The following is a 21,508-nucleotide window of genomic DNA, read 5'->3' as shown; positions in this document are numbered from 1 at the left end:
GCGATCAGATGAGAAGAAGAGCGAGAGATCGTGGAGATTTTTGTTTTGTTTTGTTGTTCTTGTTGCTCTTCCTTGCATACTGGATTTGTTTTTTAAAAGAATTTGAAATAGGGCAGTATTTAAGTAAAAATCTAACGGAGGCGAAGGAGATCCCTGGTGGAACTGCTTTGTAGGGAGCGGAAATGGTAGGTGCAAAGGCCCTGAGGCAGAAAGGCACCAGGAAGTTGAACCTAACCCTCCCTGTCCCTTGAAGCTATTATTACTCAGGCCCCAGTTTCTGTGGTCAATCCCTAACTTTATGCCTAGGTTCTTTCTGGTTGTGGGGCACTAACCCCAGGCAGAACCTTCTACGCTGTGTGAGGCCCTGTCTGTGCCTGGGAATCTGCATTTCTAAAAAGCCTCTAGGCATGTTTGAGCATCTTTACTATGCCCATTTCCATGAGTTCTCTCTTAGATCTTGTTCTAATTGACTAAGGTAGACGGTGCCACATTTCATCTTTCTTAAATGTTTTTGAGTTTTTCTGGGGGCACCTTGCTGGCCATCATCTCCTGCCAGGAAAGGGAAGCATTCTCTAGGTAGGTACCCAGCTGGGCTGCTGTGCTCACAGGTAGAAGGTGACATGGGGATGGTGGGAGATGGTTGAGATTTGCATGTTTTCTCCACACAGCCTCTCCCCCAGTCCTATGCCCATGGTGGGGGTTCCAAGGACAAGACCGATGCGGGTCAACTCTGGGGAGTCAGATGTTTGTAGAGATAGGGGAAACAAAAAAACAAAAACCAAAAAACAAATGGCCAGATAAACGTCAGTTTTGACAAGGAAGAACAAGAATCGTGGGGGGGGGGGGCGGTCGGAAGAATCCTTTCCCCAGCACATGAAAAAAAAACCTCATTCTTTCAAAACTGTTCCACCCCATCCTCTCCCAGCCCCACCCCCAGAAGTGCTGGTCCCCCCATCCCATCCCAGTTTACTCTATTTGCTGCAACAGAGAGGGGTAGCGATTCCGGTGGAGCAGGGGGTTCTAACCTCTAAGCTTCTCCTGGTTCAGCTCCATCACCATCCCACCCCTCCTCCACGCACGCAGCCTAGAGCAAAGGAGAGTCGGAAGGAAGGACTCTCGAGTCTGCTCCCTCCTTGCTGGACAACCGCGGGCTATTTCTGGGACCTCTGAGCCTCCGTTTCCGCATCTGTGAAATGGGCCTGGGCATCTCTAAGAGACAGGCGGCGGGGCGGTGGGGGATGCTGCAGTGCGCAGCAGAGGGCTGTGATCCTCGGGGCGTGTCTGGCACTCCGCCCCCGCCCCCGCCCCCGCCCCCCTCCCCGCCCGCCGCGCAGGCCACGCCCCTCACCGGCCCGGCGGCGTTGCCATGACGACGCGCGTACACAGGCCTGGCGGGCGCGCGGGGTGCCGGCCGCCGGCTGGAGACTCCGCGGGAGCGCGGCCAAGCGGCCTCGCCAGGGAGCTGGCCGGGCTCCTCGCGATCCCGCCGGGGTTTCCGCGGGGGACTGAGCGTGGGCTTCTCCCTCCGGCCAGGTGAGTGCGGCACGGAAGGAGGTAGCGGGCGGACACCAGGGACCGGACCAGGTCGGCCCTGCGAGGTCAAGAGCTTGGAGAGGAGGCGCGGCCCCTGGGAACTCCTCTCCGATCCGGGCTCCGGTCTCCAGGAGCACCCCAGAGGAGATGCTCCAACACCAGCTCGTTCTCCCTAAAATGCAGGCTCCTGCCCCGCCTCCAGAAGTAGCTTGTGTAGGAGCTTCAGGACCATCCTTGGCACCAGACATGCAGCTCTTAGATATCCACTGGTGTACACAGCTGGGATTAGGAGAGGTGCCCTCTGGTTCCCTTGGTTTAGGGACAACACCCACCCAATGGTCAGAGATCCCTTTACTTGACCTTCCCTTCCTTGAGGAAACTTTGCAGCTCCCCGGCCACGGAAGACCTGTAGCCCAAAAAAGACATACTACTTCTCTAGTCCAATTCTGAGCTTTCAAAGTGCTCAGGGGGTAGGCAGGTGATTTGCTCTGACTATGCCTGGTGCTTCAGGGCAGTAAGAGCGAATTTCCAGAGCTTAACACATTCAAATTACTTTCTACAGTATTTTCAGGCAAGGGCGTGGACTGCACAGGGCAAGATTAAGATGGAGAGATACTGTCCAACCCAAAAACCCCAGGTAGCATTTAGGGTTTCCAGAAAGGATATCCAGGGTAGACACTGAATGGGAAGATTCGTAGCCAGCTGGCTGCACAGATTTGCTTTGACGGGTCATTTGCATTTTCATTCATGCTGCAAATGTTTACTGAGCATCTACTACATGTCAGACAAGGCTCCAGGTGCTGGAGATGGGGTGATGAACAAAGCTGTGAGGAACCGCAAAGGGTCTGAGCTTTTTTTTTTTTTTTTAAGATTATTTATTTATTTATTTAACAGAGAGAGAAGCACAGGCAGGCAGAGAGGCAGGCAGAGAGTGAGGGGGAAGCAGTCTCTCCACCAAGCAGAGAGCCCAATGCGGGGCTCGACCCCGGGACCCCAAGATCACAACCTGAGCCAAAGGCAGAGGTTTTAACCCACTGAGCCACCCAGGTGTCCCAAGGGTCTGAGCTTTTATCTTGCTTGCAAGCTAGGAAGTTAGCCTGGCCAGCTTACAGATCCTCGCAGAAGACACAGGACAAAATTCATCAATGCTTTCGCTCCATAATGGGTATAAACACAAGGCAACCATGAGGAATTGTCTCTTAATAGAAACAATACAGTTCTGGCTCTCCTGGAATATATATCTCAGTGAAAAGAAAACCAACAGCAAACACAACTAAATAAAGGATTGATAAGCACAAGGAAGGAAACACAGCAGGTGGCATATGCCAGTAATGACTAAAGGGTGCCTTTAGCTAGGGGGGTCGGGCAGTTGCCACACAGGGGGACATCTGAGCAGAGAGAAGTCATCAGCCTTGGGAACATCTTGCAGGGAGAGCTAAAAATCAAGTATGCACATGATCCAAGTTCTGGGGTTTTGTTTAGTGGTATTTCCTGTGCTTTTCCTGCAGAAGAGACATTTCTCCCAAGTTTGCATTCCAGATTAATCAGACTTGAATTAATATCAATGTGTTGATTAAAATCAATATCAATGAATATCAAGTGTTGCTTGATAACATGGTCCTCTGCCATTGAAGTGAGTAACTGAAGTGATTAGACAGCAATAGAGCATCGTTCTTTTTTTTTTTTTTTAAAGATTTTATTTATTTATTTGACAGACAGAGATTACAAGTAGGCAGAGAGGCAGGCAGAGAGAGGAGGAAGCAGGCTCCCCGCTGAGCAGAGAGCCCGATGTGGGGCTCGATCCCAGGACCCTGGGATCATGACCTGAGCCGAAGGCAGAGGCTTAACCCACTGAGCCACCCAGGCGCCCCTAGAGCATGGTTCTTTGGGAAGAGGAAATGTCTCTCCCTTTCTGTGAATGACACTGAACTTAATAAAATGTATTTCTCATTACAGGAAAACATACTTGTGAGGTATCCATAGCTCTCAGAGTTTACAAGTATAAAATACACGATCTGGCTTATTTTTATTTCTCTTACTCCCAGGTTGGGTCTTTTCTTCCTTTCAGAGGATGGAATCCAGGTGTCAAGGACTTTCTTACAAGTCCCAAGCGTCAAGAGACAGTGCAATGCGGCCCCCCCCCACCCCGACACCAGCCCACTCTGCCCCACCCAGCAGCAGTGAACATGTGGGAGGTTGAGCTGCTGGCCAGTTGTGTAGTAGTTTCATGCAAAGGCTCAGAGCTGTCTCCCTGACACTTGCTACCGTGTGTCCTTAATCTCTCTGAGTCTCAGTTCGCCATCTGTAAAGTGGGACAGTACCAATACTTACCTCACAGGGTTGTTCCAAGGAGGAAAAGAAATGATGTGTATAAAAGAATAGCATAGTGCCTTGTACTTAGGAGGGATTCAGTCACTGATGATGGAGATGTGGATGAAAAGCAGAACCAGGATGCCTGCGTGGCTCAGTGGTTAAGCATCTGCCTTCAGCTCAGGTCATGTTCCCAGGGTCCTGGGATCGAGCCCCACATGGGTCTCCCTGCTCAGTGGGAAATCTGCTTCTCCCTCTCCCACTCCCCTTGCTTGTGTTCCCTCTCTCGCTGGGTCCCTCTCTCAAATAAATAAGTAAAACCTTAAAAAAAAAAAAAAGAAAAGAAAAAGAAAAGCAGAATCAGACCCGAGACCCTCTATGACCACAACTAGATGGGCTTCATTTTTATCCACTCCAACAGCTTCACATGTCAGTGACCTTTCTGTTGAAAGGAAAAGAGAGAGGCTTCAGCTCTTGGACACAGTGTTGAGACGGAGGATGTCCTGCTGCGTAACTGGACAGATAACCTCAAATCAGAAGTCAAGCATCATATGAATTATCAACACTTTGGAACCTACTGAAGTCCCTGAGATTTTTATATTTTAAAAAACCAGTATAGAACTTACTTTGGATTGCGTCAAACTACAAAATGGACGGATGCATGGGTAGATAGAGGGATGTGTGATACAGCAAACTGAACAAAATGTCAATTGTAGGATCTAGGTGGTGGGTATAAAGGAGTTCACCATCTACTTCTTTCGACTTTCCTGTGTATCTGACATTGTCATAAAACAAATGTTGGGAGAAAAAATGGGCAGAGTCCTGATCGTATGTCCAAGCTTGAGTCTTGATAGTTTGCCTTTCAAGGTTACCCTTTTTCCCTTAATTATATGAAGAAATGGAGTGATTTACAAAGAAAGTATCCTTTAGGGACGCCTGGGTGGCTCAGTTGGTTGGACGACTGCCTTAGGCTCAGGTCACGATCCTGGAGTCCTGGGATCAAGTCCCGCATCGGGCTCCCAGCTCCGCGGGGAGTCTGCTTCTCTCTCTGACCTTCTCCTCGCTCATGCTCTCTCTCACTGTCTCTCTCTCTCAAATAAATAAATAAAATCTTTTTAAAAAAAGTATCCTTTAAAGACCATTCCCTCAATGACTCACTCAGCAGTTTCAGAAGCCTTGTAGAAGGCTTAGACTTCCTTGGGTCCGAGTTTGATAAGCCCAAGATTCATAATAATTATTATAACAATAACAATAATAATAATGGGACAAATGTGTGGTCAGGGCATAGCGGTCACCACTCTAAATGCTTCACACATAACGATTGTATTCCATCCTCACAGAACCCTTTGGGGTGCAGAGTATCCTTAACCCCATTTTACAGATGAGAAAACTGAGGCATAGAGAAAGAACAAGTAACATACCCAAAGTCCCAGAGCTAGTTTGCAGTGGGTAAGGAGTATGGGACAGAAAAGTTGCTGTGTCAGATAACTAACCTTGTACTGAGCTTCGTGGGAGGCGGACAGCAATTATCCGTGGAATTCAGGGTCAGCGTTGCGGTGTTTCAGCTACTGGTGGTTTGGGCTCTGACTTCTGTAAAAAATGTCCTCTCTATGATGATCAGGACCAAGCTCATCTTCGCTAGATATCACTATTCAAAAAGATAGTCTTTAAAATCTGCAGAAATTGTGATCACACTGTAAAGTCCATCTATCCACTCCAACCTCTGCTGATTTGTCCTTTAAACATGACGGTACATTTCATCCATTCTACATGTGATGCTGAACAATCAGAAGATAGCATTTTCCTAACAACGTTTTTTTTTCTGCAAACCTTCTCTAGGGAAAGCAGAGAGTATGAAAGCCTACCTAAAGAGCGCAGAAGGCTTTTTTGTCCTGAATGAAAGTACTACTGTTGGAAGGCATGAAGACTCAGACCTTGTTTTAGAGGTAAGAACTGGTCCCGCCCAGTCTCACCATCTCATCCCCTCTACACACCCCTGCTGTTCTGTGGACTTGAGTCTCTTTAAAAGCCCACCCTCTGGCTCACAGCCACATCTTCCCTCCACGTGAGACCTATAACCACCTGTGGAATGTACTGGGTCTCCCCAGCATGTGTAGTGAAAATGAGTATGAGATTAAGGGTGATGTGCCCTCTGTCCTTTGCTGATCATGAGTACAGATGCCCTACCTGTCATCCCCTCCCCCCAGCCAAATGGGGCCATGGAGCTGATGCTTTGACCTTCACGTGCTCTGATGCTTTGACCTTCACCAAGGGCCACCTGAAGTACTTAGCTTGAGCAATGGCCTCTCGACCTTTCCAGAGGCTTTTGGAAACTGTTGTGACTTGTATCACATTTTGAGAATGGTATTATACCACATGTGACCTTTTGAGGTTGTTTTTTGTTTTTTGTTTTCTCACTCAACATAATGTCCTCGAGATCCATTTAGGTTTTTGGCCTGTTTCTTTTTCATTGGGGAGTATTATTTCCATGGTATAGATGTAACATTGTTTGTTTAACCATTCACATATTAAAGGACATTTTGATTGTTTCTAACCTGAGGTTCTAACAGATAAATCTACTTATGAACATTTGAGTGTAGGTTTTTGTGTAAATGCAAGTTTTTATTCCTCTGGGATAAATGTTCAGGAGTGTGATTGCTGGATCAGAGGGGAAGTATATGGTTTCTAAAGAAACATGCCAGACTGTTGTCCAGGGTAGCTATACCATTTAACATCCCTACCAGCAAATGTATGGGACACAGTTTCTCTGCATCTTTACCAGCAACTGGTATTATCGCTGTTTTTTTATTTTAGCTGTTCTCGTGTGTCATGATGCCTCCTCATGGTCTTCATTTGCATTTCTCCCATAGCTAGTGATGTTGGATATCTTTTCATGGGCTTATTGGCCGTGTGCACATCCTCTTTGGTGAAATGTCCCTTCATGTCTTTTGCCCATTTTCTAATCACATTGTTTGGTTTTTCACTACTGAGTTTTGAGAGTTTTTTAAAAAATATTTTATATATGTGTCCCTTTTCACATACAGAGCTTGTAGATCATTCCTCCTGGCCAATTGCTTATCTTTTCATTCTCTTAACATAATATTTCACAGGGCAGAAGTTTTAGATTTTGATTAACTTCAGTTGATCATATTTTTTCTTTCGTGAATCATGCTTTTCATGTCCTGTCCAAGAATACATCGCCGAGTCCTTGATCCAAGGGGTTTCTCATGTTTTCTTCTAAAAGTTTTCTAGGTTTTGTGTTTAAATCCATGAACCATTTTGAGTTCATTTTTATATATGACATGAGATTTAGGTCAAGGTTCTTTTTTATTGCATGTGGATATGTAGGTGTCCCAGCACCATTGATTAAAAAGACTGTCCTTTCTCCATTGATTGCTTTTGGAGCTTTGTCAAAAACATTTTAGGCATACTTGTGTGGGAGCTATTTCTGAGTTTCCTATATGTTTCATTGATCTATGTGTCTGTCCCTCTACCTATACAACACAGTCTTGATGACAGTAGTTATGTAAGTCTTCACACAAATAGAGTGATTCCTTTCATTTTATCCTTCTTTAAAAATTTTTTTTTCTTTTTACCTATTTTAGTTCTTTTGCCTTTCCACGTGAATTTTAGTATAAGCCTGTCTATATATACAAAATATCTTGTTTGGAATTTTGACAGGAATTATATTTAAGCCAATATATCAGTATGAGAAGAACTGATATCTTTACTCTGTTATTTTCCAATCCATGAACATGGTATGTCTCTCCTTCTGTTTAGGGGAGTCTTTGAATTCTTTCTTAAATGTTCTGTAGTTTTAGCACACCAGCTCTGTGCATGTTTTGTTAGATATACACTTAAGTATTCATCTTTTTTAATGATTGTAAATGGTATTATATTTTTAATTTGGTGTCCACATGTTCATTGACAGTATCTAGAAATACAGTTGATTTTTGTATGCTTATGTGCTATCTTGCAACCATAACTAAACTTTCTAGAATTTTTTTTTGTTTTTTGTTTTGTTTTTAATATTTTATTCATTCATTTGACAGAGAGAGAGAGAGTGCTTAGAGTGCACAAACAAGGGGAGCAGTGGAGGGAGAAGGAGGGAGAAGCAGGCCCTCCCCCAGCAGGGAGCCTGATGTGGGGCTCAGTCCCAGGACCCTAGGATCATGATCTGAGCCAGAGGCAGGTGCTTAACTGACTGAGCCACCCAGGTGCCCCTAGAAAGCTTTTATAGGTTTATTAGGATTTTACACACAAACAGTCATGACATCTACAAATAAAAACTTGTATTTCTCCTTTCATAAAAGGAGATCTTTTTTTCTTAAGATTTTATTTATTTATTTGACAGACAGAGATCACAAGTAGGCAGAATGGCATGCAGAGAGAGAGGAGGAAGCAGACTCCCTGCTGAGCAGAGAGCCCAATGCGGGGCTTGATCCCAGGACCCTGAAATCATGACCTGAGCCAAAGGCAGAGGCTTAACCCACTGAGCCACCCAGGTGCCCCAGAAAAGGAGATCTTAATACCCTTAATTTCCTTTTTCTTGTTTTAATGCACTAGCCAGAACATCCAGTGCTCTGCAGTGATCAAAGCAGTATAAACCCATATTAATTGCTTATTCCTAATTTTCTGAGTTTACCAGAAACTCTCAAATTTAAAAATAACCCAGTGGACCGGCCCTTGAGGTTCTTATCCATGATGTGGCCTCCCTACAAGGAAGGACACCGAAATATCTGTTCAGTGCACAAAGTGGGGGAAAAGAAAAAGAATTGCATATTCTTCTTTATCACAGCTAGGGACGGGTTTCAGGTAGTCTTCTTTCATGGCTGGTCAAAGTAGAAACAGAGATCTGTGTTTCGAACTTAAGTATGACGTTAGAAAACTTTAGGCTTCGGAGATGGACAGACCTGGGTTTGAATCTCATTAGGTCATGGGCTGGCCGTGTGACTCCAAGCAAATTCCTTGATTTCTCTGAGCTCATGTTCCCTGTCTCTAAGCCACTGACCTCAGAGGGTTGTTGTAAGGCTTAAGTGAGAAATGTACATAAAGTGCCTGGCACATGATTCTAAGTAAATGACACCATGATTGTTAACATGGGCTCATGAAATGGAGATCTAGAAGAATCCTTAAATGCACACAGGATTAAAATGGGGAGCCACTGACATTAACAAGCTGTATGGAAAAAAGGTACTGATGAGGACAATTTTTATAAAGACGGAAATCGAGTTGCATTCACTGTATAAAAATAATTGACTGCCTACTGCTCCTCAGACTTGGTTTAAGAAGTAAGTCACCCCCGCCAGCCACAGTCACATTGATTTATGAAGCAATCGGCTGTGTTTCCAGAAGCACAAGCTCACATTGGCTCCCTAGAGAACGGATGACACATGAATTGCCAAATGTTTTGTGAACAGACTTTTGATGGGCGCTTCTGTCTTCTCTTAGACAAATCCTCTTCCCAAAGCTTAAATGGATTTGGGAGTGGAGATTTGTTTAAAAAGGGTTGTGGGGACGCAGGCCCATTCTGAAAAATTGAAACTTGGGGATGTGTCAACATTTTCTAGTTCTGTAAAATAAGACAAGGTGAAAATTGCTTCTCTGCTGACTTCCTTGGGCTTTTCTGATGAGAGGAATCACCCTTGATTAGCTACGAGGCACGCTGAGGACTAATTCAACAACCAATTTATAGTTTATGTTATTTGTACCACGGGAGGTCATTTCACTAAATAAAGTTCAGAAATACATATTAATAAAAAGTCATCTTCAAAGTTACCCAGAGGTCTAGCAAAGAAAAAGGATTGTTTCATTTACCTGAGTAAATCCTAAAGAAGAGACAGTCTTATTTCCAGAGATTCAGACTCACTGGCAAGGCGGATGTATTGTTCTGATTGTTAATGTCATCAGATTTTGACACCGTTTACTTTTTCCGATAATGGAAGGTCATCACATGCTTCTTTTAAAAAATTGGGAGAAAGCACAATATAAGGAAGAAAATAAAAGTCCCTCGTAATCACTGGGCTCAGGGAAAAAAATCAATATTGATTTTGCAGGGTTTTGCCCTGTAGACTTCTTTCTCTATCCTGTAAGGAGTTTGCTTCTCTCACGGCAAATGGAAGCCTATTTTCACCAGGCTAGCTTTCAGTTTTTATCACTCATTCCTTCCACAAATATTTACCTGGAACCTCAGCACTGAGGCAAGCCTGGGGATAAAGCAATGGTAGAATAAGTCATGGTCCCTGTAGTCAGAAAGCTGCTAGGAGAGACACGTTAAGTCAAAGAATCCCACAAAGACATGTATAGTTCTCTTCATGTTGGAGCTCTAAAGGAAAGGAATATGGAGGATAAGGAAGATTTAACAAGACAAGGGGAAGGGGGAATGGTATGTGCAAACGCCCTGGTGTGGAAGAGCATATTATGAGCCCAAGGGACTGAGAGAAAAATGGATATGTCCAGAAGAGTGGGAAGGGAGAGAGCTTAAGAGATGAGTAGGCCTCCTTCAGCCACCATATCTGAAGGGCATGGGAAGAAACTGAGGAATTTTAAGTAAGGGAGGAGACATGCATTTTGATTTTGAAATGACCATTCTGTCTGTCTCTTGTAGACTCGCAATCAGGACCTCTGTTCTGGGGCGCCTGGGTGGCTCAGTCAGGTAAGCGTCTGCCTTTAGCTTAGGTCACAATCTCAGCGTCCTGGGATTGAGCCCCGCGTGGGGCTCCCTGCTCAGTGGGGAGCCTGCTTCTTTCTCTCCTCCCCATTTGTGCTCTCTTTTGCTATCTCTGTCTCTCTCTCAAATAGATAAATTTAATTTTTTTTTAAGATTTTAATTATTTGAGAGAGAGAGAGCGCATGAAAGGGGCGAGGCGCAGAAGGAGAAGCCAGCTCCCTGATGAGCAGAGGGCCTGATGTGGGACTCGATCCTAGGACTCCAGGATCATGACCTGAGCCGAAGGCAGTTGCTTAACCAACTGAGCCACCCAGGTTCCCAATAAATTTAATTTTTTTTTAAGAAGAGCTCTGTTCAGAATCTCCCCTCTCCCATTTTCCACAGCTTGAAAGCCCCAGCCTTGTTCATCTAAGACATAAACCTTGTGAATTTTAACTTGTATGATCAGTTGTGGCTTGTGAACTGTAATTTTTAGATGTGGCTGTTATTTAAACCCCACTGAGAAAGGGACTCAGTTCTTCCAGAATGAAGAAATACTACAAGCCAATGATTGTAGAACTTTCCATCTGTATCAGAGTGCTTATTAAACATGAACCCCTAGACATTCTGAGCCGGTGGGTTCTGGGTAGAGACCAGGAATCTTCACATTATGTTCATTCCTCATGCACAGGTGGGGACCAGGGTCCCATGGAGATGGTTCCAGGACGATGCCTTGAGGACCCTTCCTCCCTCTTCTTGACCACCCATGTTTCTTCCCTCCTGATGTTGTGGGAGCCCCTTGGGGGGGGTGCATATATTTCAATATACTCTGTTTTAAGGGAAAGAGAAGCGAGAGTTCCACAGTGGAGAGCTGACACCCTCACCCCTCCCCAAGAACTTAACTGGGCCACACTGGAGAGATTTGGAAACCTCTCAAACCCTTTGAGGGTTTCCAAATCCCCTCAAAGACTGAACTACAGGACAGCCCAAGTCAGCACAGCACTGTGGTGGGGGAGGGTGGTAGTTGGAGGAAAAGAATGAAGGACAAAAATGACCTGCTTATCTGGCTTGGGCACACAACACCCTTACCAGCTGGCTCCTTTCTGGCTAGAACAGTCTAGCACGTGGTAATCGCTTCTCAGGTGGGATCTGAGGGTCGTGGAACAAGACTGGTCCAGCAGACACACCAGCACCCATACAGACAGATGACTCTTGTCCCTTTGCCTGGCATTTGCCAGTCCTGGGCTGTCACTTAGAAAAGACCCATCAGAGCCCATGTCGTCTTCTTGTTTATCATTATTAAACAAGGCTGCCGTGATTGTCCCGTTATTTTCATCACTTCACAGACGTGTGGGTACGTCGGCTGGGCCAAAGGGCACATGCATCTGTACCTCTGATGGGTGACTCTGGATTGCCCACCACAGGTTATCAGCACTGGACAGCCCTGCCCCGGCGCACCTTGTCCACCCACTGGATCTTCCCTTAAACCCACCGCCCATGTCATTTTCATTTGTGTTTCTCTCTTTAAAAAAAAAATTTTTATTTATTTATTTGACAGAGACAGCAAGAGAGGGAACACAAGCAGGGGGAGTGGGAGAGGGAGAAGCAGGCTTCCCACTGAGCAGGGAGCCCGATGCGGGGCTCAATCCCAGGACCCTGGGATCATGACCTGAGCCAGAGGCAGACACTTAACTAAGCCACCTAGGCGCCCCACATTGGTGTTTCTCTTATGAGCAAACCCTTGCATTTTGAGAGATGAGGTGACAGGAGGACCTGGGCTAGATAAGGATTCTTACCCTGCTCAGTCTCTGTGGAGAAGGGCACAGAAAGACCAGGGCCTGGAGGCAGGGCTGTAACTGCCCATCCATCTGCTGTTCTCATTCCCTAATCACCTGGGTTGTGCTCCCACTGGCTCCTCCCTTTGCTCTGCTGCTCTGGGATTCACCTACCTGGTCTCCTGAGTCCCAGGGGAACTTTCCTCTCCTGTTGGAGAACTGGTAGCTGGAACTCAGAGCTGATCTCATTGGTCACTTCCTACCGCAGCAATTTTTAAATTCTTTTTTAAGATTTTATTTATTTGTCAGAGAGAGAGAGAGAGAGCACAAGCAGGGGCAGTGGCAGGCAGAGGGAGAAGCAGGCTCCCCGCTTCTGTGGGGCTCAATCCCAGGACCCCAGGATCATGACCTGAGCCGAAGGCAGATGCTTAACCCACTGAGCCACCCCAGTGCCCCCCTCCTGCAGCAACTGATGAGCCTACTTTCCCTCCAGCAGGTGGAGAGCTTCCAATTGGGGGGGGGAGGGAATTTATAGAAAGTGGCTGATCCCATGTTGCTTGCTTTTTTCTTAAGATGGCAAAATACACAGAACACAACATTTTCCATCTTAACCATTCTTCGGTGTACAGGTCAGTGGCATCATTCAACACCGTCACCTTGGGCAGCCATCGCCACCTCCATCCCCAGGGCCCTTCATCCTACAAAGCCCTGTACCCACCAGAAAACCATCCCCGGTGCCCCTCCCCCAGCCCCTGTGCCCCACCCTTCCTTTTTCTGTCTCTATGAATTTGACTCCTCTAGGTACCTCCTTTAAGTAGAATCATGCAGTGTTTGTCCTCTGACAACACTGACTTCACTTAGCATCCCATCCTCGAGGTTCGTCCGTTGTTGGGGTTTCCACTGTGTCTTCGGCACCTGTTACGTATCCACACACCTGTCTGTGGACCCTGGGTGGTTTCCACCTTGTGGCTATTGTCAATAATGCCGTGAACCCAGGACTGCAAATATCTCTTCCAGCCCTTGCTTTCCGTTCCTTTGGATGTGTACCCAAAAGTGGGCTCACCGGGTCATATGATAACTTGATCAAAAAATTAAGGATCAAGTTATCCTTAATTTTTTGAGGAACTGCCATACCATTGCTTTCCTCTGTTGCGCCATTTTACATTCCCACCAACAGGGTGCAAGGACTCCACTGTCCTCACACCCCCACCGACATTGGTTTTAACCCGGTTTTTTGACAGAAGCCATTCTAACAGAAGTAAGGTAGAAGATCATAATCTCTCCAATAGTACAGTAATGCAAACAGCCAGAGCGCGCATTTCTCGACTATTTACTGCACCTCACGTGGCTTCCTATATATTCTGTGAACTGTATGTGTGTTTACAAAAATACATCCTCAAAAAAAAAAAAAAGAAAGAAAGAAAGAAAGAAAGAAAAAACCCCTATGGGGTAGGAACTGTTATTATCATTATTATCCTCATTTACAGATGTAGAGATGGGGCTCAGAAAGGTTAAGGAACTTCCCCCACACCACACAGCTGGTCAGGGGAGGTGGGGCTAAGTTTCAGATTCAGGCCGTCTGGCTCAGTGCTTCTAGAGAAAAAAAAGTCTCAAGCCTTGGGTGTGAATTTAGCTGGGAGCATCTAAAATCTTAATATCTGAAGGGGCCTGGGTGGCTCGGTCGTTAAGCGTCTGCCTTTGGCTCAGGTCATGATGCCAGGGTCCTGGGATCGAACCCAGCATAGGGCTCCCTGCTCAGCAGGAAGCCTGCTTCTCCCTCTCCCACTCCCCCTACTTCTGTTCCCTCTCTTGCTGTGTCAAATAAATAAACAAAATCTTAAAAAAATAAAATAAAATCTAAATATCTGATATTCCTTGTGAGTTCACTGGAATATTAAAATAGCTCACTGAGCTAGGGAAATTCCACAGCGTGAGATCCAAAGAGAGAATGGTAGGTGAAACGTGCCATGAATTTTCTTGTGATCATTCCCACAACTGGCTGGGGCGGCGCCATCTAGTGGGGGATTTGTGTGGGGAGGGAATGTTGACCCAGTGCTCTTTCCAGCCTAGAGGAGCGTTGGGGCTGTAAGTTGAGGCCCCACAAGGATCCTGTCTGGGGGTGAGGGAGCACCTCCAAGAAGACCAAACTTGAGCTGCCCCTTTAAAAGAGAAGCCTGTGGATTTTCCAGGCAGAGCAAGCAGGAAAGGACACCCCAGGTGTTGAAACAGCACGTGCAAAGGTCCAGAGATGTTTGGTGAATAATTTGGCCCCGGAAGAAAAGGACAAACTGGCATGTTGGTGGCAATATGGAAAATGGAAGCCAGGCTAAGCATTTGAAGAGGAACCTCTGCCCCTCCCCCACTGCCCCACCCACCGTCCCGGAAAAGGGTTTTAAAGCTGGGGAGGAACTCATGGTCTTTGTTATTTGTGTGGGAGAGGAGCGGCGCAGAGAAGCTCCAGAGCAGAGCAGAGCAGTCAAGGGCATGACCTTGACCCCAGGTGGCTGGTTCAGAGCCCGGCTCTGCCCTGGTGGCCTGTGGGGTCTCAGGCAAGTTGTGCAGCTGTCCTCCACTGCAGTGTCTAAGTCAGTGCTGTGGGGACAGTTACAGTGACCATGTTATAAAATGGAATTACTGGGATGTGCTCAGACCAGTGCCTGGTGCTGTCCCTACCGCAGTAAACATTGGCTCCTGTACTTGTGTTCCACCACAAATACAACACCACAAAGGGATGATGTCACTGTTCTCTACGTCAGAAGTCAGGGTAGACTCAGCTGGTTTCTCTGCCCCAGGTCACACAAGGCCAAAATCAAGGTGCTGGTGGGCCTGGGCTCTGACAGAGTCTCAAGGACAATCGGCTTCCAGGTGGATTCTGGTGGTTGGTGGAACTTAGCCTGTGCGGTTACAGACTGAGGTCCCCTTGGCAGGCTGGCTGTCTGTGGACATGGCTCTCAGCCCAGAGAGGCTGCTCACATTCCAGGCTGGTGGCCCCCTTCTTCTTCAAAGCCAGCAGCATTGGGTCAAGGCCTTTTCATATTTCAGATCTCTCTGACCCCCTGTTCTGGCTCCTCTGTCCAGCTCCAGCCAGAGAAAGTGCTCTGCTTTAAGGGCTCATGGCATTAGACTAGTCCCACCTGAATGATCAAGGATATTCTCCCTCTTTTAAGATCATGGATTGGTAACCTCTAGATCTGCATAGTCCCTTGTGCCATGTAAGGGAGCAGGGTCCCAGGACCCAGGTTTAGGGCATAGATCTCTTTGGGGGACCCTGCTTCCTGCCATTGTTTATTGTTTTTATAAAGATTTTATTTATTTATTTGACAGACAGAGATCACAAGTAGGCAGAGAGGCAGGCAGAGAGAGAGAGAGAGAGAGAGAGACAGAGAGAGGAGGAAGCAGGCTCCCAGCTGAGCAGAGAGCCCAACGACACCTGGCTCAATCCCAGGACTCTGGGATCATGACCTGAGCTGAAGGCAGAGGCTTTAACCCACTGAGCCACCCATGTGCCCCCTTCCTGCTATTGTTAATCTACCTCTTGCCTGCACTGTTGCCGTGGGGGGGGCGGTGTGGACTTACGGGGTTGGTTTGAGAGCTTTTTGGAGGAACCAGTAAGGACAATATCAAGAGCCCTGAAGAGAGGTGGCGGGTGAGCTGGGGGGTGATATGGGACCGGAAGAGGCAGGAGGGGAGGGCACCAGTACCAGGGGGCCAGCAGGCACTGGGAGGCTCAGAGATGAGCTGGGGGTTGGAAATACACATCAGAGAATTTGGGGCTGGTGCAGTGGCCCCACCTGTGGACGGAGTGAGAAGGAAAGAGAACCTCAGAATTCCTCTGGAATTGTGGAATCTGGGGGCAGGCATAGGGAGAGGAGCCCAGCACAGAGGCCCAGGAGAAATCAGAGAGGGAGCGGAGCCGGGCCAGGGAATAACAGATCAGTAACATATAGGTAACACACTGAGGGTTTACTTTGTGCCAGGCAGGGTTTCTGGACACTTCCACGTATATTAACTCATTTAATTCTTATGATGAACGACCCTCCGAGGCAGGCACTATCATTTCCCGCATTTTACGGATGAGGAAGTTGAGGTCACAGTGAGTTGGGGCCTGGGAACCGTGCTCAGGCAGTCTGACTTCAGGAACCAGCCTCTTCTTGAGGCTTTGCCCCTCCACAGGGCTCCCCCGGGGAGACCAACATGGGGAGAGTCACTGACATAGGGAGCCAGAGACGCCTCCCCTTCCCTTCTCCTCCCAGACTCATTGTCTCACCAGAGCCCAGCTGTTTCCTTATTTCCTTATTCTTTTGAAAACCCCAGTCTTCACTACTTCAGCACTACATCTTTCTTGAGGCAGTAAGGAGGGTGGGGCTAGGGGATGGGACAGCCAAGAACCAAAAGGTAAAAGGAAGTAGATCTCACGTACACACACACACACACACCCCATTTAATTTTAAAAACATCGTCCTACTACCTTGAAAATTCCTCCAAACAGTACCTCCTGTCAGTCCTGCGAAGCACAGCCTATGAAACCCACTTTTGCCCGGGAAGCAACCACAGAGAAGCAAGAGACTTGCCCCAGGCTGCACAGCTGGTGGAGGGAGGATGGGACTGCAGGCTTCCCATCCCCAGAGCCCGTCCTCCGCTCGCAGCAATAGTGAGGGGTCGGCATTCTCTCTGCGTGCCAAAGTTCTAAGTGCGCTTTTGTACGTGTTATCTCATTTATACCTCCCCGATAACCACCCGGCTCTTCTACCCTTGTCTGTATTCATGGAGGAGGAAACCGAAGCGCAAGAGACTAGGTCACGTGTCCAAGGTCACCAACTAGGAAGCAGGAGAGCTGCACTTTCAACCAAGGCCCCCACCCTGCAACCAGTCCGATAAGCTCCACGCCCTCCTGCCTCTTCATCCCCTTAACCGTGAGGCCGTATGCCTCCCCCAGGACAAAGTGCCGCAGAGAGGCTGGAGTGGCCATGGGTGACAGTGACCGTGGGCTGAGGGCTCGGGTGAGCAGAAACACTCTCCAGGCAGTTTGACGACAAAGGGAAGGAATGGGGGAAGGGAGGGGAGGCGTTCTGAGGACGCTGAGCATGGTCATGGGTTAGGGGGTCACGCTGAGACTGAAGATACAAAGAGACCCTCCGTGAGCTGGGACCAGACGAGGTGGGGTGATAGCACAACCCTGAGTCCCTTGGCGGCTGAGGCTGAGAGAAGGGGACTAAAAGCCGTATTCGAGAGCCTCTCCCTGCTGGAACTCCAGGTCCTGGCAGGGAGCGGAAGGCCATTTAGAGTGACAGAGGTGCGTTTCATAAAGGGACTCCTAGAGAGGGCGGCCAGACTTAAGGAAACCACCCAGAATGGGGCGGTGCCCAGAGCCACTAAGAGAGAGGGACTGTTCCCACCCTAGACCTGAAGGCTGAAGGGGTTACATCTTCTGGAACCCCCAACAGGAGCTGTGACTTTTGGTGGGAGGGTGTACCCAGCCCATGGTGACCCCACAGGACGGGAGCCAGGGGAGTAAGTACCCCAACCTGTCTCCTCCCTGCTCGGTTCTCTGATCCCCCATTGACCAACCCCAGCCAGATGCCAGAAGCAAGGAGCCCATCAGCCCATTGACAAAGCCACATGGGCTGACCTGCTGGGGCAGAGGGCAAGGGGGAGCAGTTGGGTGGGGATCGGGGGTGGCAAGTGGAGGACGTCTGGCAGGGGACAGGAGGTGAGGACCCGGAAGGCTGTTAATGAGGTAGAATGAAAGACCAGGGACTAGGGGCTGTAGGACCCGAAGGGAGCAGCATATGGCTGGACTGGGCTGACTTGTGGACAGAGTGTGAGGGTGGTGGGGAGATGGGGACAGAGCCAAACTTGGAGGAGCTGGTGAGCTTGAGCAGGGAACCAGGCCTGGGTAGGTGGAGGGGAGTGCCTACAGGGAGTGGATAAGGACGCAGAGGCCACAGGGAATCAAAAAGGAAGGGAAGGAGGAGGAGGAAGGGAGGAGGAAGAAGGCCATGCCCTGAGACTGGGCTTCTGAGTTCCAGATGAGGCAGGGCTGAGAACTGGCCCTGAGGGAGGGTTCCAGATAATCAGGAGCCTGGGCTGCAGGGAGACTTCCTCAAAGCCCCGGGGTCACCGAGCAGATGTTTGCTGTTAGCGGATTTGTTGAAGTCTCGGTGTTTTGTGGACCCACTAAATACTTTTAAAAGATATTTAAAATGCAGGAGACTGTTTTAAATGCATGTTCTGGGGGCCCCTGGGTGACTATTGGGTTAAGCATCTGACTCTTGATGTCAGCTCAGATCATGATCTCAAGGTCCTGAGATGGAGCATGGGGTCTTCCTAAGGTTCTCTCTCCCTCTACCTCTGCCCCCCCCGCCACCATGCACACACACGTGTGCATGCGATCTCTCCCTCTCTCTCAAATTAATTAATTAATTAATTAATAATAAAATAAAATGCATGTCCCGTATTCAGTTCCACCCCACTCCTCTCTCCCTATTAAACTATTGTCTACTCTGAAAAGCATAGGGGACAAGTCAAGGATACAGATTTTGGTCCTGACAGTGCCACGGGCCAGCATCTTGAAGTTGGCTGAGGCCCTTCACCTTAGCCATTTTTTAAAAAGATTTTATTAATTTATTTGAGAGAGAGGGAGACAGAGCACAAGTGCAGGGAGGGAGAGAGACAAGCAGACTCTGATATGAGTGCAGTCCCCAACTCAGGGCTTGATCCCATGATCCTGAGATCAAGACCTGAGCCAAAACCAAGAGTCTGGCCCCCAACCGACCGAGCCACCCAGATGCCCGCCTCTTAGCCATTTTTAGTATTGTAGTAAAATACACATAACATTTCCCATCTGAACCGTTCACACGAGTGCGAATTAGCAGTGTTAAGTGTGTTCACATAGTTATATATAACCAATCAGAACTTCTTCGTCTTGCAAAACTGAAACTCTGTACCCATCAAACCATCAAGCAATTCCCAACTTCCCCTGCCCCCAGTCCCTGGCGGCCACCATCCTACTTCCTGTTTCTGTGAGCTGGACAACTCTGGGTACACTTCTTATCAGTAGACTCAGATGGTGGTTGCCTGTGTATGCCTGGCTTATGTCACTCAGCGTCATGTCTGCAAGGTCTGCACCATGTTGTCGCGAGCGTCGGGATTCTCTTCCTTTTTCAGGCTGGATAATACTCCGTTGTATGTACTTGGTGCATTTTGCTTAGCCACTGATCTGACCGCGGACCCTGGGTTGTTCCCACCTTCCAGCTGTTGCAGTTAACGCTGTGAACACAGGCATCCAGATATCTCTTCAAGCCCTTGCTTTCTGTTCCTTTGGTTGTATACCCAAAAGTGGGCTTGCAGGATCGTCTGATGATTTTATTCTTAATTTTTTGAGGAACCGCCATACCATCTTTCTCGTCGAGCTGCACTTTTTATTTTTACTTTTTAGATTTTTTAAAAATTTATTTGAGAGAGAATGAGAGAGGGGAGGATCAGAGTTCTGGAGAAGCAGACGCCAAGCAGGGAGCCGGGTGCGGGACTCGATCCTGGGACTCCAGGATCATGACCTGAGCAGAAGGCAGTTGCTCAACCAACCCAGCCACCCCAGTTCCTGAGCTGCACCTTTTAATGAATGCACTGTGAATGGTGACTGGTGGGCAGCTCAGCAGGAGCAGGTACAGTCATCCCACCTTAGCCACAGGCCTTCTGTCCCAATAGTAGCTTTTAGCAATTTTCCACGGAAGCCGAGGGTCTTCCTTCGGCTGTTACAGGGCAGCCCCAGGAAGCCCTCTCTTGGCCTAACATGTGGCAGGGGCTCACCCCATTTGATGGAGTCATTCAAAACTTCCTGCTTGCTTTGATTTCTTAATAATGGCCTGACAGCGACTGAGGAACTGAAAGTTATGAGTCCTGGGAAAAGAAAAACAAAATGCAGCATATACAATTCCTCTCTTTGATGGGTTATCAAGGGTTCTTGGAGCAAGAGATCAATGAGAATGGTGACAACCATGGCGTGAGTGGCATTTCCCAAAGAATGGATGTGTTTTAATATTAGAAAAAAAATGCTTTCTTTTTGAGGCCAGATTGAGGTTTATACGATATCGAGCAGATAGTACACAGAGTTCCCACATACCCACCACCCCCCCAAGCACACACACAGCTTCCCTTATCATTAACATCTTGCTTTAAAATGGGACATTTGTGGGCACCTGGGTGGCTCAGTGAGTTAAAGCCTCTGCCTTCAGCTCAGGTCATGATCCCAGAGTCCTGGGATTGAGCCCCGCATCGGGCTCTCTGCTCAGCAGGGAGGCTGCTTTCCTCTCTCTCTCTCTGCCTGCCTCTCTGCCTACTTGTGATCTCTATCTGTCAAATAAATAAATAAAATCTTTTTAAAAAATAAATAAATAATAAAAATAAAATGGGACATTTGTTACCACTGAGGAACCAATATTGATATATTATTATTAACTAAAGTCCGTAGTTTACATTAGGGCTCACTCCTCACATCGCATATTCTGTGTGTTTTGGCAAATATATAAGTATACACCACTGCTGTGTCATACTGAATGGTTTGGCTGCCCCGAAATCCCTGTGCTCCCCCATTCATGCCATCCCACATCCACTTTGGATGGCATGAATCTATCCCTTTGGAATTCCGTCCCATTCCATTTCCATCCAACTGGAAAGCACTGATCTTTTTACTGTCTCTATAGTATTACTTTTTTCAGAATTCCGTATAGTTGAAATTACACACTATATAGCCTTTTCAGACTGGCTTTTGTCACTAAGCACTGCGCATTTCCATGGTTTCTCCATGCCTTTTTATGGCTTGATAGCTCATTTCTTTTTATCACTATTATTTTATTGTACAGATGTACCACAACTTACCTATCCACTTACCTCTTAAAGGACATCTTGGTTGCTTCCAGTTTGGGGCAATTATGAATAAGAATGCTATAAACATGTAAAAATAAATGAGTCTTAAAACTCAACAATAAAGAAACAGACAACCCAGTTTACAAATGGGTAAAAGATATGAATAGACGCCTCACCAAAGAAGATACACAGATGGCAAAGAAGCCTATGTAAAGAGCCTATAGTTTTCTTCATATAGATCTTTATATATTTTGTTAGATTTTTACCTAATTCTTTCTATCTATCTGGTCTTTCTTTCTTTTCCCTTTTTCCTTTTTTCTTTCTTTCCTTTTTTTTTTTTTTTTTTTTTTTTGGTGCTAACATAAATGGTGTTATG

General features: G+C 47.2%; 1 protein-coding gene across 1 annotated transcript in view; it reads left to right on the top strand.

Moving 5' to 3' along the window:
• Nucleotides 1–5,696: 5,696 nt before the first annotated feature.
• LOC111154873 (forkhead associated phosphopeptide binding domain 1) overlaps nt 5,697–21,508 on the top strand; it is a 120,364-nt gene continuing 104,552 nt past the window's right edge. Inside the window, exon 1 of the mRNA XM_022514808.1 lies at nt 5,697–5,789. Coding sequence (XP_022370516.1) covers nt 5,697–5,789 — 93 coding nt within the window. The remainder of the gene's footprint in view (nt 5,790–21,508) is intronic.

Source organism: Enhydra lutris, unplaced genomic scaffold (assembly GCF_002288905.1).
Source record: "Enhydra lutris kenyoni isolate GAN:26980312 unplaced genomic scaffold, ASM228890v2 scaffoldscaffold38, whole genome shotgun sequence".
In the NCBI taxonomy this organism is placed as follows: Eukaryota; Metazoa; Chordata; class Mammalia; order Carnivora; family Mustelidae; genus Enhydra; species Enhydra lutris.
The sequence above is the reverse complement of the archived record's forward strand: the minus strand, read 5'-3'. Positions and strand labels throughout refer to the sequence as shown.